Here is a 16459-nt window from a genome sequence, read left to right as displayed (position 1 = left end):
GTGTGGATTTTTATCAGTAAGCATTAATGACATTAACTGAACAACATTAACAAATAAACTGATACGCATACTTAACATTACATTCTTTCATATATTTTCCCCATTTATAATTCCAATAAATATTTATAATGTCAAAAACAATGAGCTCCAGACGAGTTTTTACCTATCAAGTTCTACCTATAATATGCGAGTGTGTCTAAATTCATCTTTTTCAGCATTAAAAAATAAACAAATAAAGGTACTGTTAAATAAACTCAGGTATTTCAAGTTTTAAAAAAAATCTCTGTTTTGTTCTGCCGCAAAAAATACTATTTATGAAGATGTTTTAATTTTAAAGCATGTTTGTCGCTTGACTTTTCTTTCAAACATCTTTAACAAAATTTTCATTCGGTAAACAATGCATTTAGTTTGTAACACATACCATGTCTTGTCAGTATATTGTGATCTGATTTCTTAAATTTTCAAATCACTCGCTGAAGTTTTGTTCTAGTATGGAAAACTCTGAGCCGGCTTAACTATTTATTTGAATGGGTTTCCTAGTTATCCGCTATTTAATGAGGCAACCAAATTTCTATGGGCTGCCAGGCTGATTAAATTTCCGCCCCTGACAGATAGCGGGAGCGGATTCAGTTAATTAAGTAACCTGGAACTCTGACGGAGTTTCCAGCTCTGAATGGAAAAAGGGGCGACACTTTTGTTTCATTTGCTCGAATAACTTTAGCCTAGGGACTGTAACATTTTCTTTTTTCATGGCGTCAAGGATGAATGGGGTGCTCTTTGATTTATGCTACTTTCAACTGACTATTTGATTTAGGAGTAAATGGAATGGTGTTGCTTTTTTGCGCTACGTTCAAATGGTAGCAAGTTCAAATAAAAAGAAACACTGTAAAGCAAGGATGTTAAATTAACGTTTAGTCTTTCGATATGTTTTCGTTCGGAAACTTTTGATTTAGCCGCGTAGAAAGCAATTTATTGGCAAATAACAAGCGCTTTGAACGTTTTGACTTATTTCCCAAAAAGCTTAGACTTGAAATAAAAAGAAGCACATAAAGACGATTTTTGTTGTTAAAAATATTCAAAATGTTTGTGACATATTTTAAGCATTAAAGTTTTTTTTTAAACCTTCTTTTAAGATTACATTTCGTTGCTTTGTGCTATTTTTATTTATGAGCAAATTTATTTGGAAATAAACTCCGTAAAGTTTGGTAATTCAAGCAGTAAATATTAAATCTTTCGATAGGTCTACGTTCAAAAACTTTAGATTTGGTTGCGTAAAATGATACTTACTGGGTAAAAAATAAATGCTTTAAGATATGCTTTAGAACTCTTTCACACGGAAGTGAAAAATAAGCACAATGCTTGTAAATGTTTTTAAGTTATTATTATGAAACTTTTGATCTTTGAAATTTTTTGAATTGCCATTTAAGACAAAATAACGTCGTTTGTGTTAAGTTCAATGCATTATTTATTGAAAGGATCTCTATGAAGTGTTTTAACCGAATCTAATGTTAGAAGGAGCGTTGTAGAAAAAGGATATCTTTATTTAACAGCATACGAACCATTCATGTAATAATAAATATTTTGACTATTCGAAAATTATGATATGACGAATTATTTACGACCATGAAAAACTTAAGTATCAATTTCAACTTACCATACCCGTAATTTTTTTACTGAAAGATATTGGAATACTAAAATTGAATAATTTCAAAATTTTTCATTTCAGTTTGAAAGAAAGCAATATAATAAGATTTTAATTAGCTAATGCTCTTATACATTCTACGAGAAATTAATAATATGATATGATCAATAGGAATAAAAAAAGTAAGGGAACATGGGGCAAAGTGAACTAGCAGGGCAAGGTGGAATGGTGAAATGTTTACACTGCTTTTAACTCCCCCTATCTAGTGTTATTTGAACTATGTAAGTACCATATGCAGTCTATTCCAGTCAGGGGAAAAAAAAAACGCCGAAGATTAAAGCATTTGGTAATATAAGGCAATTTATAAAAATTGCTACTCATATTGTAATGTTTTGCAGTAAGTAAAAAATTATTTTTGTTACTATAAAATGATAAAGTTCTTGTTATTAACATTTTAAATATTAATTGAGACCTCCTAACATTCAATGCAGTATTACTTTAGTTTATATTAAGCTTATTTGTTTTTTGTACAATTAGTCAAGTACATGCGGGGCAAAGTTTATGGGGCAAAGTAGAATAGCTTCTTTCATTTTCTGAAACAACCATTTAATATAAATCACTTTTGGTTTCATATATCAATTAATTCAATTACATTCCTTCATTCAGTTATTCCCTTATTTATTCATTCATTCTGTTATTTTCTTGTTCATTCATTCTTTTACTTGCTCATTTATTTTTCTTCATATATTAATTGATTTATTCATTTAGTTATTCGTTTACTGTTTGATTACCTTTTCATTCATTCATTCAACCTTTTATTTATTGATTCTTTTGATCAAAAATAAGTTTTATAATCGAATAGAAAATACGTCATTGGAAAAAATATTATATTTTTCACTTTGCCCCATTAAAAAAAATGAAAATTTTCCACTTTTTTTTTTTTGAAGACTCAAATTAACTGCCAAAAATAAAAATAACTGTTTCAACGCAAGTTTTATTATAAAATACAATGTTCTTTCTCTGTGTACTGCAATTTTCAAAACAAATTTCCGATTTGTTCATTTTTAAAAAAACTCAGTCATCTTAACCATTTCACTTTGCCCCATATTCCCCAACAAATCCTTCGAGAAAATAACACTTATTCACCAAGTTATTAAAAAAAAGTGGCATTGAAACAATTATGGATGCTTAAAAAAAAAACACCTTTCTCCCCTCCCCCATATTGAAAAAAAAAAAAACTATTGAAAACTAAGGGACTTTCGGTTTTAATTGCCATACGGCAAAATTTGCGGCTTAAATCTAAAAAGACTTTTCGAGAAGGTTATACTTTTTTTTTTTTGGTCTCTGATAATGCAACCTACATTTTGTAAGAAAGAGCAATAATGTATGAACGAGTATCTATTTTTTCGCAATATAACTAAATTTTTTGGATAATTGATGTCCGCCAAAAATAATTGATATTACCCAGCATAAGATTCAATACACTTTAATTTACACAAGATATTTTTTAATATTAAAACATTTTAATTACTTTGTTTCTTATAAACATAACAATAACAATGATAAAATCAATCACTCAATCTTACTATCGTACAATTTTCTTAAATCTAAACATAATTTAGCAATTGAATGATAAAGCAATTGAATGATGATAAGACGAGCGCGAATAACACAGGTATTGTTAAGCAAACTAGTTACGTCGGTAGCTCAGAACAAATCATTCCAATTCACTTACTTCTTTCAGCAAAATTATTTTTAAAGACGAAAATTTGCATAAGGGTGTAATACTTAAATATAGTTCAGAATTTATCAATGATACGCAAACAATTTTATTTTCTTTCATTGTTTGTAATCGACTAATGTAATTTAAATTTCGTTTAACATTACAAGTGACCCCGTTTTATTGCACTTATTTCATAAACCATCGTCTTGGCTAATGATCAAATACGATTCAGAAAAATGTCTCAAACCACATTAAAAGTAATAACAGATTTCTTTTCATTGTCTTCTGAATCATTTAATTAGATTTTTAGCGAGAAAGATATGATTTGACAATGCTTTAACATTAACATTGTTTACTGATGTAGCAAACATTGTTTCACCCTGGTATTCTATCAGATAGTTTTCTTTTTGAAAATATGTTACAATCATTTCGTTTGGACTCATTTTGTTATTACTTCCATAAAATGTTTGTATTTCATTTATTCGAGCAATTTACCGCGCAAGCAAATATACTTTCTTTAAATGCATTTTAGTTTTAGATGTACATATATTTTTCTGAACACTATTGTGCTTAGGGGAAAATAAATACCATTCTACACTGAAACACAGAAAAGTTAGAAATAAATGTTGTTGTTTGCTTATCTAGACTGCGTAATTTAGTTAAAACTACTAGTTTTTGTTTATTCACTTTGTATCTTCTACTGATAAAATTTTAACGCAATTTTTCTTATCATTCACGATGTAATAACACAGCATTTATGACCTTGTACGTTATTCAACTCATTTAATGTTCAACACGGGAATGAAAGAAAGAATTGCAAATTCTATTTGGAATAAAAATGACTTCCTTAAACAACAAAGAAAACGAAAATCGAACGACAATTTTCAAAAGAAAAAAGCTCTTTTCCTAAAGATATGGCAGAGTTAGCAACATTCGGTTGAAAAAAAGGGGGCTTTTGTCGAATGCTTGTTTGCTCTTTGTATATTATTCGTTCATTGTCTTTTGCACCATTAGGTGAGAAAATTACAATACATGATGTGTGGGGTAAAGAAAAAGAAACAACCATGGGACATAAGGCGCTGTTCAATAATGCAAAGCAACTGAACCGCAGAGACAATGGAAAAATTGAAAATTTCTGATGGAACTAACTTAAAGGATGGAGAATAAAGTTAGAGACGAAAAATGAATTGAATAACTGATGCGTTCATTTCTGAATTTAACGGAGATGAAAGGGAGGATATTAAAAATCTTTGCACGTATCTATTTTTCTTCTTTTGTTTGCTTCAGAAATGTCTTCCCTTTTATTTTTAAAAAACAAAACACATTAAAAATATTTTTTTCTTATCTTTCTATGTTTTTGTGTTTTCTGAAAAAAAGCAAATAAATCAATGCAATTACATTTAAATCACACATTTTAGCATGGAAATGCAAGTTAAATCCAATAGGTGGCGAACAAAACACGGTAAAGGGTGTGCGGAACACTAAATGAACAACTCGTTATCATCTCGGTTATCATGTTAAATAAGTAAATAAAAAAAAGAATTAAAAAAAATATCGATACTTTAAAAAAAAATATATTGGCTGCCGAATGTTTTTCTACACATTTCAAAAAAAGAAAAAAAAAAACATACTAAACAATTCTGTGTTTTCTTAAAATGCACCACCAGCTCAGTTATTCCATCCAATGACTGCAGTTTCGTGCTTTTTGGAACTCAGCAGCCCAAAATAGGAATCACATAAGCTGGTGGCGAAAAACCTCATAAGGGAGTCAATAGAGTACAAAATGTTGTGTTTTTCTGCTAGATGGTGAAACTCACCGACTTATTTTCCTTGAATATTCCAAAAACCCAATAAAGAAAGGTTAAAGTTCTTAAAATTTTTAGTTCTCACAATTTTATTTTTCACAAATATTAATTAATATTTCACACAGGGAAGGGTATCCCAAGTGGGTAGGTCGCACAAAGCAGGTAGGTCTTCTTGTGGCCCCCCCATAGTGTGTGAACGACGCATACGTATGTCGTGTTTACATGAACACCTCCAAATTTTAACTAGTCCCAGCGAAGTAGCAGTAAAGCGATACGGCGCAACCAAGCTTAAAATATAAAAAAAAGTAATACATTTCTTTAAAAAAAATAATTTTTGTAACTTGTGATTGTTCGAAGACCAGCTTATTTTTTTAATTGTCATTAGTATTACGTTATTCTGACGCCATCAATCTAAAACTTACGATAGTCACGTCCGTCGTTTGTTTGTTTTTTTTTTTTTTCAATTTAAGGTTATAATAATTGAAATTAAAAACGTGCCTTCCGGAAAAACGAGCCGGGCAAAGCAGGTACAGGATTTAATCGTATATATTTAATCGTATTTATTTATATTTTCTTAACTCGTGTGCTGACTTAGATTTTCTATTTCAATAGGATAAGTGTAATTTTAAAAAGTTTTTTTTTTTTTTTGAGGATGGCAATTAATTAGTCTATTAATTTAATAAGTTAGTTATTTATTTTGTATAAACAAATGTGCTGACTTTTAATTGGATAAGTAGATCTGTTTAATGTATTTTTTTTATAATGTCAGGTAGCTAGTCAACTGTTTTAATCATTTATAACTTCGTATTTGATTATCAAATGTACAAATCACAATTAGTTAAGCTTACCCACTTTGGGCTCCCTGGTAGGGCAAAGCGGGTTTTTCAAATATTCGTTAAGTTTGATAATAAAAAAATATTGGGTTCGAAATAATGCAAAAATCACTTCTTATTTTGAGGTTCAAGAACCCTGATAGGACAAAACCGAACTAGAACAAAACCGAAATTGTTGTGATAAAAGTCCAAAAACTACAATTTTCGACCGTTGTTCAAAAACCTACGTGCTTTGGCCCACCCTCCCTTATATTAATTTAAATGTTTTTACTGGCATGTGTCAAATGCTAGTTTTTAACGATATTTTTGAAAATAAAATTGCTCTAAAGTGCTAAGTTAACGGTAGCAGGGCTAAATGTGTTGCTTTAAATAGCTGAAAATCACTTTTAACTATTAAAATTATTGACCACGAAAATAGCACAGCAATATTCAGGACTAAAAAAACATGCTTGAGCATAATGTCATCACGTATCAAAATTCGATTATGGCAATAACAAAAGACTATACCGTAGTGCTAAATGCAAAAGTCTTATCTGCATCTGAGTTAAAAAAGAGAAATTACCCTTTAAAGTTTTGTACCTCCATGTATTTGATTCAAATGAAACTTTTTGAGATTTTTTTCAAAAATATATCCCATTCACAAATGACCATAAAACATTGAATTTAGGTAAAATATGTGGCAAATAATCGCCTGGTGATTACAACTCAATTTTGATTAAAAGTGCAGATGCGACTTTTGTTCTTATCACGGAAGTTATAGAAAGAAGGTTGCAGCTCAATGTTTTACTTATTCACTGAACGTAATTCCATACAAACTAAAAATATAAAAGCAGATGACATTTTCTTAACAGTGAAAACATTTTAATTTAAATCATTTTTCATAAAAGAAAAGGATTTATCAATAAAATAAGTACGTTTTAAAAAATGTTTTTAAAAAAAGTAACGAAACAATCGAAGGGAGTCCAAGACTAACTATAGTAACACACAAATTTAATTTCTGCTTCGAAAATAATCCCCATTTATCATTAATTTGTTTTTATCCTCGAGTCATCATTTAGAATCGTTTAGCTTGCTTAAGATAAGCCTTGGATGCTGGTTTTCTCTAAACGATTCCTACAGCTCCCCTAGTACACGTAGAAACGTCAAACTTCATCTTAAGCTACAAATTCCAAGCTTTTGAATGATCTAAAAATTAAAAATGTGAATGAAATGCTTCTCCTCCAAATGATCTAACTTGTGTGAAAAACGGGCTTAAATTACTATAAAAAAGGACAAAATTGAATTTTCGAAAAATCGCTTCGAGATGTACACTCCTGTGCTACAAACTAATTTTGTGCAAAATTTGATGAAAATCGGCAGAACGGTCTTGGCGTTATGTGCGTCATAGAGATCCGGACATCCAGACAGATAGACTTTCAGCTTTATTATTAGTAAAGATAATCTCTTTCAGAGTATTTTCACTTATCAATTCGAGCAAAATTAAAATTAAAAAATTGACTAACTGACAAACCGTTTTTGAAAGGTTTATCTGAAAACTACAGCAAGCATGAATATATTTAATAAAATAAATAGACAAAGTCTACTGCTGTATTTGTTTTATTTAACGTTTGACAATTTAGATTTTATTTTGTCGTCAGTTCTAAATAAACATTTTGGGCAAGAAGAACCCCAAAAATGAAGTATGGTCATATGAGCGCATAGCTAAAAAATTAAAAGTATAAATAACATTAAAATTATAAGTAACCCCGTTCATAAAATCTTAAATTAGGGAGAAAAAAAATGTGGGGTCTTTTTAAAACATGCGTTTCCGAGAATCTACTGATGGTTTTATTGAAATATCAAATGCTAACTGCATACTGTAAATGCGAGACAAACCAACTCATTACTAGTTAGGTGCCCATTACGATTAATTTACCCTGCAACAATCACGAGGAAAAAACATAAAATATAGATTTTTTTTTTCAATTCAGCTTTAACTCAAAACAGATGACAGAACAATTGGCAGTGCTAAAATATAACATAAAAAAGTGGCACACCTAAAATTTCATTTTCTAATTTAGCTTACATATTTTCTTTTTAAGGTCGCTACCTTGGCAACATGGCTATGGTAATTAGTTGCAAAACGTAAACTAATTAGTCTGTTGAAGAAATTAAAGTTAAAGTGATAGGTTAAATAAAAAACATTTTTCTGAGAAAATGCATGCATAATTATACATAATCTGACCTAGAAATTAGCACTAATCATTCTCAATAAGTAAAATCATCACAAACAATGTCATCTGATCTAGGTAATGTCTTCAAAATTAGCTATGACACTGCTACTGCTTTTTAAAGGTGTGGTCTACCTTTTGAACTTACCTTTGGATCACCTGCCCTATTCAATAGTAAAAAGTCTCGAATATTTTAATTTGACTGTTTTTATTTATCAAATAAAAACGGTACGACTCTTTTTTTGCTTTGGAGATGAATAATATTCGCTGTAAGCCAAAACGTTGTCCAAGCAATACCTTTTATTAAACGTATCGTAAAACATGAAAAACCAAGGAGCCCTTTTTATCCTTCAATGGTTTTTTAAAACAAAACCCTAAAGTTTAGTATGTTGCTCTTCCTGAATGGTCATTAAGAGATAAAATTTGAGTCGACTTCTTATAAGAAAGACAACAAACACTGTGTCATCATCATCATTATCAGGCATCAAAAAGTCATCAAACGATCTCCCTCTATTCAAATCACTTCAGCAATTGCAATTCTTAAGATGTGAATGACTTTTTGATGGTCCTACAAAGCTTCGTTCTGTATTCGTGGGAATCGATTGGATTTCCCTTCAATTTTCAGCAGGAGTGAGAAGCTGTGGGTTTTTTCTTTTTTTAAGAAATCGTTCTAGTTTCATGTGTCATTTTAATTATTAAATACTAAAAAGTGAGAAATCATAAATAGGGAAATCCAATTAGTATGTTATCACTACATTCAACAACAACATTCTATGTAAATATATACTATTCATTTTTTAAAAATATGAATTGAAAGCAAAAAGTTTCCTCTACCAAATTAAAAAAGGAAACAGGAAAAAAAATTGCTTCTTAGTTATACATATTCATTTGCTGGCTTGTTGCCCTTTTTTCATTTAACTCCCCCCCCCCCCTTCCAACAGTCCAGAATAAGAACCAGTAGTGCACATCCCCCCCAAAAGCGAAGCTGCACCCTCTTATATGCTGCGAAACCGGATGTCTTTACATCCAAAAGCTTACAACTTGGAACTGAAAATTGAGTTCTTGGAATTAGCGAAACATGTGTATTCAGTAATCTGTTTGTGCTAAACAATTTTGGATATTTCCTGTTACTTCTCAATACAAAGGTACTTATTTATTTGGCAAAGTTTTATAACATTTAAAACCTATAACTTTTCACTCAACTAACTTGAAACTATGCAGATATATTATTTAAAATAATAATTTTTTTTACACATAAGTCTTTATTATCTCTGCTAGTCATTGCTGTAATATGTCTTAAAAATTTCAAATTTTTTACTTAGATAAAAATTTCATTCTACTGTTTCAAAAACAAAGCATACAAATAGCTAGTATTGAATATTTTCGCGTTTAAGGCAAAGCTGAGTGATTTAAAAAATGGTTAAAGCCGAATTCAAAGAGTATCTGTTATGTATACATTAAAGTTTAATACTTTATGCAACAGCGGCGCAAATATATCTTCGTCATGTACCTCGCATTGATTTCATACAAGGTTTAGATGTTGAGGCACCGCTTAAATTGTCAAACTAAATATGCAATGTATATTCATGGTTTATGGTTTATGCAGTCGAAGCAATTGAAATTTCCCACTTTGTCTGGTAAACCCTTTTGTAATTGAAATTTGAACGATTGATCACGGAATCTCATTTAAATGCTACCTTTATTTTCGAAAAAAAAACATTCTATCTTTGTCTTTCTTGTGATTAACCTATTGATGAAAAATATGCCATTCAGATATGTTACTACTTTGTGTAATTATTTGTTTTATTGCGTAAATCGACTTTTAGTTTGTACTACTTTTAAAACTACATTTTCATTAAAGTTCGAAACAAATGAGTGCATAGCAAAGAATTAAGCACACATGGACAACTTTTTAATTATATTAGTATTTAGAATTCGTTTTCCTTCTGTGCTGTGATAATTGCATTTCATAATTTGCACTAATTTTATATTAATTTGTTTTCTTATGATTCATCATTTTTAATTGTTTACCACTTTTTGAAATTAATGAAAACACATATTTCTTTATCAAGCTCCTCTGAGTGTTTGAACTTTAATCCTATTGGTTTTCTTCACGATTACAAACTCTACCAAATTGAAAGACCGTGTAGAAGTAAAACATTTCAGCAACATTTTGTCTTTTCCAACTCAAATTTTCGTGTATTCTTTTCGTAATTCGCAATGCAAGACAAGCTGGGCAAAGTCAGGTGCGCGTCCATTATAAATCAAATACTGTTGAAAAATTATTTTTATTAACTCAGCCTGGTCGATTTACTGATCTCTTAGCTCCACCCAGCTTGCTTAGTGAAGTATTAATCGGAAGATATTATTTACTCAATTAAATTCGATTGTGGATAGATGCCGGGATTATTTCATCTATTTATGTGGTAGTAACAAACCTAATTATAACGCGATTGGCTTGTCATTGGATAACTGATTGGCTGACATTTATTCCATCATTAAAAATTACTTTCATCGAATGGATGGTGATTTGTAGATTCAGCTGTGGCACTGTCAAACAGACAATCGTTGCTTATAAATTAAACTCATCTAGAACAATATATAGCAAGGCTCCAGAAAAGCTCAGCAAATTCTGTGTGCACACTTGGTGCACTTTTTGATTTTTTTTATTGTTTTTTATTTTTGTACAAATTTATCACGTGAAATACGTGAAGCAAAAAAAAAAAAAAAAAAGAAAGTCAATTGCCGAAAGAAAAACTTTGCTTTATTAGACAATGCATCTACAAAGGTTGAAAATACATGCTTTGGTTTATATGTCTGTATGGATTAAATCAGTGCGATAACAGAGAAAAAATCAAGTGTCTAAAAGAACAAAAATAACGACATTTTTTTTCTCCATTTGGAGCATTGTATGTTTTATGGTTCTTTTTCTACCATCAAGGATACATCAGATACCGTTCACTTTCGACAAAGTTTTATCAAAAAAGAGAGGCATCGATCTAAGTTTGGCCAGACACAAGAATAATTCCCCAGATATTCTATTTTATTTTTCTGCTATGTTCTTTGTATTCCGAATACCGATTGACCACAGCTGCTCAAATCACTGGATCCATTAAAGATTTTTTTTTTATCTTTTCTCAATTCTTTTCCCCCCTCTTTGCATTATTAGCTTCCATTTATTTTTTCGTTACCGTACATAGTTTTTTTTTTTATTCAATTGAATATTTCTTACTCTCTTTCATGATTAGTAATTCTAATCACTTTTTGTGTAATATTCCATTTGTTATTTTTTTCATGCGTGGAACCTTTACAGACATTTTTGATATGCTTTCGTTAATGTGCTTAATGTAAATGTGAACAAAAGTTATGGTTTTCTAAGCAAATAATCACGATCACAATGTTTTTTAGATAATTAAAACATTGTTTGCATTAACCAAAAATAATTTTCCGCTGCGATAAGTAAAACTGAACTTTGCGTTTTTTTGTTTTGTTTTTTCCTTTGCAATATTTAATCTGGTCGAGATACGTATGGGTACATGAAAAGGAACAATGATAAAGAAAAAACAATGAAATATGAAAAAAAAGAGAAAAAATACATTTTTTTAGGATGAATTATTAAACTGCCCACAGTCTTGCTAAATAGTTGTATAGTTCAATTGAAAGGCTCGGGGAAAGAATGTGATTTCTAACTTATAAAAAGTAATTGTAACTTTTTTCAAAGGTATTATGCATTTATTATGCATTCTAGTTTCTGAAATACCAAATCCAGATATGCTTTTTTTTTAAATGACACAATCCATTGCCTTGTTTTTTTTTTTTTTTTTTTTTCAATTTTAGTTATGAAAAACAATTTTTTGATCGAAAAGTCACTCCTTGTGGCTATTCACATTTCTACCCATTGAAAGTTATTTCTAAAACACAACTGGGTAGATAAAACTACACTACAGAAAAATAGCCAATTAAGAATGAAATTCCAGCATAATTGCACATGTATAATTATGTTCAATATTATAGTATCTGAAGCCAAGTGGCTATGGAAGGCGCTTCGCTTTTCACGTCTCAGACCCGGGTTCTACTTCCTTGGTTGTGCATAGTTGGCTCAACTTTTCATACCCTTAGAGGATCGATAAAATTGGTCTGACGTGTGCTTGGGAACTGAAAACTGGTGTTCTGCGTTCGGCTGACACGAATGTCTAATACTGGAACATTTGCCTTTCAGAGCCCGTCGGTCATTAAAATCGAGAAGGGCTCGGAAGGCCTTACCCCTATGAACAATGTCGCCACAAAGTTCTTACAAATCTCTATATCATCATCTCTTGAAAAGGATCTTCTAAAACATCCAATCAAATATTCGAGTCAGTTTTTTGGCCCAAAATTTATTTAAAAACAAATTATAGTCGGTATAAAATGGAAGAACTTCTTTTCAGTTTAATTTAAAGCAGAAATACATTAATTATTAAAAAAGATTAATTTTTTTCAAATTAAAATATTATGTAATTTTGTACAAATGTCGTTCCGAGGAGGTTTTTCTTTATCAAGTTTAGAGTTGATGGTAAATGAACACGTGAGTAAATTATAACATTTGTATAAATGGAATATTTGTGTTAATAAGAAACCGTGCTTCAAAACTACATTTTTCTAAAGTAACTGCGGTTTATATTTTACTAGCTGCGTTGCCCGGCTTTGCCCGGTCTACCTTGACAACGAAAATTGTGTCAAATGACGTATATTCAACAATCAGGCTTAAATAAAATTTAAAAAAAATCATCAGGCAAATTTCCTTCCAAACAGTAAAGTCAGATATTAAAATACTTTTAAGAAATTTAAATGAGAAAGATGGATTAAAAAGCGTAATTAAAAAGCGTAACCATGGGAACACAAAATAATATAAATTTAAGGAATTAAAATGCTGGAAAGAAACAATGGATTCAAAAAGCGTAATCTTGGAATCGCGAAAATAAAATGGTTATCAACTCGAACGCAGATGACATTTTTCGAACTTGATTTAAAAAGGCTTGTAACTTTTTTTTTACTTTGGAGATAGAAGCTTGGTTTTTTTTTGACCACAGGTTTAGACAGCTCAGGAGTAAAAAGTGTTGCTTTTTCCAATGGTGTCAAAATAAAAACTGTTGGACAATTCCTTCACTTTAGTGAAGGATACGTTTAGATACGTTTTAGTTATACGTTTAGATTTAGTGAAGAAAGTAGTGCTTAAATTTCAGCTAAGTCTTCAGAAATCAGAGCTAAAAACGCCAATAACCTCCGCCGTAATTAAAATAGAGCACTGAAACAAATTTCAAAGAATGCAGAAAATTCTACCTTTTCCAACGATATGTAATATTAATATATATAAGTGTAAGTAAATTTTCACCCCCATGTTCGGGAATTTATGTGAAAATTGGGCCTAAATTGGAATTAAAAAAAAGAGCTACTAATCGATTTTTTTTCGAACTGGGCTGCAAATTTTTCCGGGGCTAAAAGAAAGATATTGTAAAAATTTCAGCGAAATCCGCCGGGTAGTTCCCGACATTTGCGCGTTCAAACAAACAGACGCTTTTTGGATACTTTAGTTTATACTATATAAAGATTAACGTTTGGACAACAAAAACTTCACTCAGAAAGGTTCTTTAAAAAACTTACATTTAAGAAAGGTAGGCAAACGACTCGTAGTGCAATTAATCCTTCACTTTGAGTAATAATAATAACAATGACTGCTATCTTTTGTTGAAATAATTATCCGGATTACTAAAAGATGCATAATGCATTCCACAAATTTCCGTTTACATATTCTTTGCAGCTTAGGTTTTTCAGTTTCAATAATCGAAAAAAAAACCGAGTACTTTATATATTTAGAGTACCAATAAATATATCTTTGACGTAAGTTTTGACACTTTGATGAAGCAAAATATGAGTGAGCATATCTGGTTCAAAATTGTGTTCAAATTTTACAATGCCTTCTCTCAAGTCGTCATTTTAAGTTATAGCTTTCCTGTCCCAGACCTAGAACATCCTAGGAAAAAAAAGCATTCAAAAATAATTAAATAAAAATTTAAATAAAAAAAATTATTCAGAGCCAAAGCTGTAAAACTTCCAGCATTCAACACACAGCATCCAACCCCTAAAATTCATTTGAATATTTGACGTCTTGAACTCAAGTTAGGTAGGTTTCTTCATCTCGAATTGCGGTAGAACCCTATTTATTGGATTTCCTGTTTTGGCAACTGAGTCCTATACCATCAATAATTTTCAGAGAAAGTAATTTGAAAATTCAAATGATAGGCAAGGGCTGCATACCGGATGTTGTTTCTATCTAAAAAACTGATTTGGTGAAGTGAAGATGGTTGGGTGCAAATAAAGTTGATGACATGGACGCCACCAACCAGGAGAAGGGACATTCTGGACAAGACCAATGGACCAGGGGATTTTGCATTAAAAGCATGAAAAATAAATTCAAAGGAACATATATTACGGTCAAATAAAATCATTAGGCAATCGTAATTATATATATATGAAACTTAAAGTAGGTTCTGGCAAATAGTTCTAACGTGTGTTCTTGTGGATATATATATATATCACATAATTATTTTTTTTTCAATTAAAGCATGATGTCTAATATAATGCTGAATTACGAAAGAATGATGATTTAACTGAGAAAATCCGTAGTTACAACATATGCTAAATACGTATTTTTTTTTCAGTGCCACCAACGGAGCCTATCATATATGATGATGAAAGGAGAAAAGTAAAAGGAATTATAGGTCCATATAATGAAGGAGAATCTCTGAAAATTCTCTGTGAATCAGATGGAGGTAAATTCTTTGATTAATACTTATAGATTTTCCTATGCATATTAACTATTGGGAAACTGCAAGATTATTTCTTCTTCATAGTCGTAGTGTATATAAAGGGACGTGCTGATTTGGGAAGAAAAAATAAAGCATAAATGTGTTTTTAATGTGGTTTTGAGGAAAAAAGTTTGGGATGGCATTTTAATAATAGGGAAAATTCGGGATTTGTCGTTTTCATCGTGGTTCATTTTAAGCAATAATTTTTTCCAATGATAACAACTGCGGTTGTTTAATATTTTCATAGTTGTCACTGCTGTGACGATGCATGATGAAACTTTAAATGTGGGGAATTGTACTTTGAAAGTGAACTTCAAAGTCAATGTTCATTTAGTTGTCCAGTTATATTCAAAGCATGTAAAAATAAAATGTAAATACCAATCGTAAGTAGTTGAACCGTAGAAATCTTATTTGGACGTTTAACAATATGATGTATTGATTCAAGCTCCGTGACATTTCTGCATTGGACAGTTTTCAAACAAAAGAAAACACTAAAACTGATGTCGTGCCTGAGAAAACTCTGGTGGGGAAAATATCTTCGAAGTCCAGTCATAGAACCGGTTCATTAACGACAACCTTCCCCTATATATTTAGTCACTGATATCAGTCAGTCTTTAGTCACTCTTTCTAGTCTGTTAAATAAATCAATGCACCATGTTATTTGTGTAATTGATTTTATTAGATGTGCCTTACAACGCTTTAGACTTAAAAAAGTGATGCACATTGTAAACGTTGTCTGTTTATAAATAAATAATAAAGTGATAAGTAAATAAATAAATAAACAAATTAATAATTACTATAAAAGTTAAAAAAATAATAACCTTTCAAATAGTTGGAAGAATTGAAATAATCTTTAACATTGAATATTGGAGGTAATGCAACTAGTACTTTTAACTAGACTTGAATATTACTTTCGTTTTGATTTCAAAATCAAAGAACCTATAAATAAAAATGTATCATTTCTCAACCATAGTTTTCCTCTTCTTTTTTTGGATGGAACGCATCAAAAGGAAAAAACCCCACACATACACATCATATGATTATAATAATTCTCTAAGTTATCAGCATCATTATTTAGAATTTATTTTAAACGTTCTACTCTCACATACATTCCCAGACGTTCCTTTGAAAATGTTAAGAACCACTCTCAACCATTGCGTTATTTAATCCATTAAATCGGATAAGAATTAAAAAAAAAAAAAAACGAATATGTTTTTAAAACTCAATTCATTTTTTCTTTTGACTTTTGTTCCCATTTTTCGGTATCACTAAAGATACAAAATAAAGAAAGGAGAAAATACTAGATTAACAAAGAATAAAATATATTTTTAAAAAACTCGATTTCGAAATAATTTTTTTTTCTGAAAAATATTTTTGAAAAATATTTCTTTTTTGTCTGGA

General features: G+C 30.3%; 1 protein-coding gene across 1 annotated transcript in view; it reads left to right on the top strand.

The window, feature by feature from the left end:
- Nucleotides 1–16459, top strand: part of LOC129227422 (neural cell adhesion molecule 2-like) — a 469788-nt gene that overhangs the window by 275268 nt on the left and 178061 nt on the right. Inside the window, exon 3 of the mRNA XM_054861975.1 lies at nucleotides 14912–15022. Within this exon, the coding sequence (XP_054717950.1) occupies nucleotides 14912–15022 (111 nt within the window). The remainder of the gene's footprint in view (nucleotides 1–14911; nucleotides 15023–16459) is intronic.

This window comes from Uloborus diversus, chromosome 8, assembly GCF_026930045.1.
Source record: "Uloborus diversus isolate 005 chromosome 8, Udiv.v.3.1, whole genome shotgun sequence".
Lineage (NCBI taxonomy): Eukaryota > Metazoa > Arthropoda > Arachnida > Araneae > Uloboridae > Uloborus > Uloborus diversus.
This window is presented reverse-complemented; position numbering and strand designations above follow the sequence as displayed.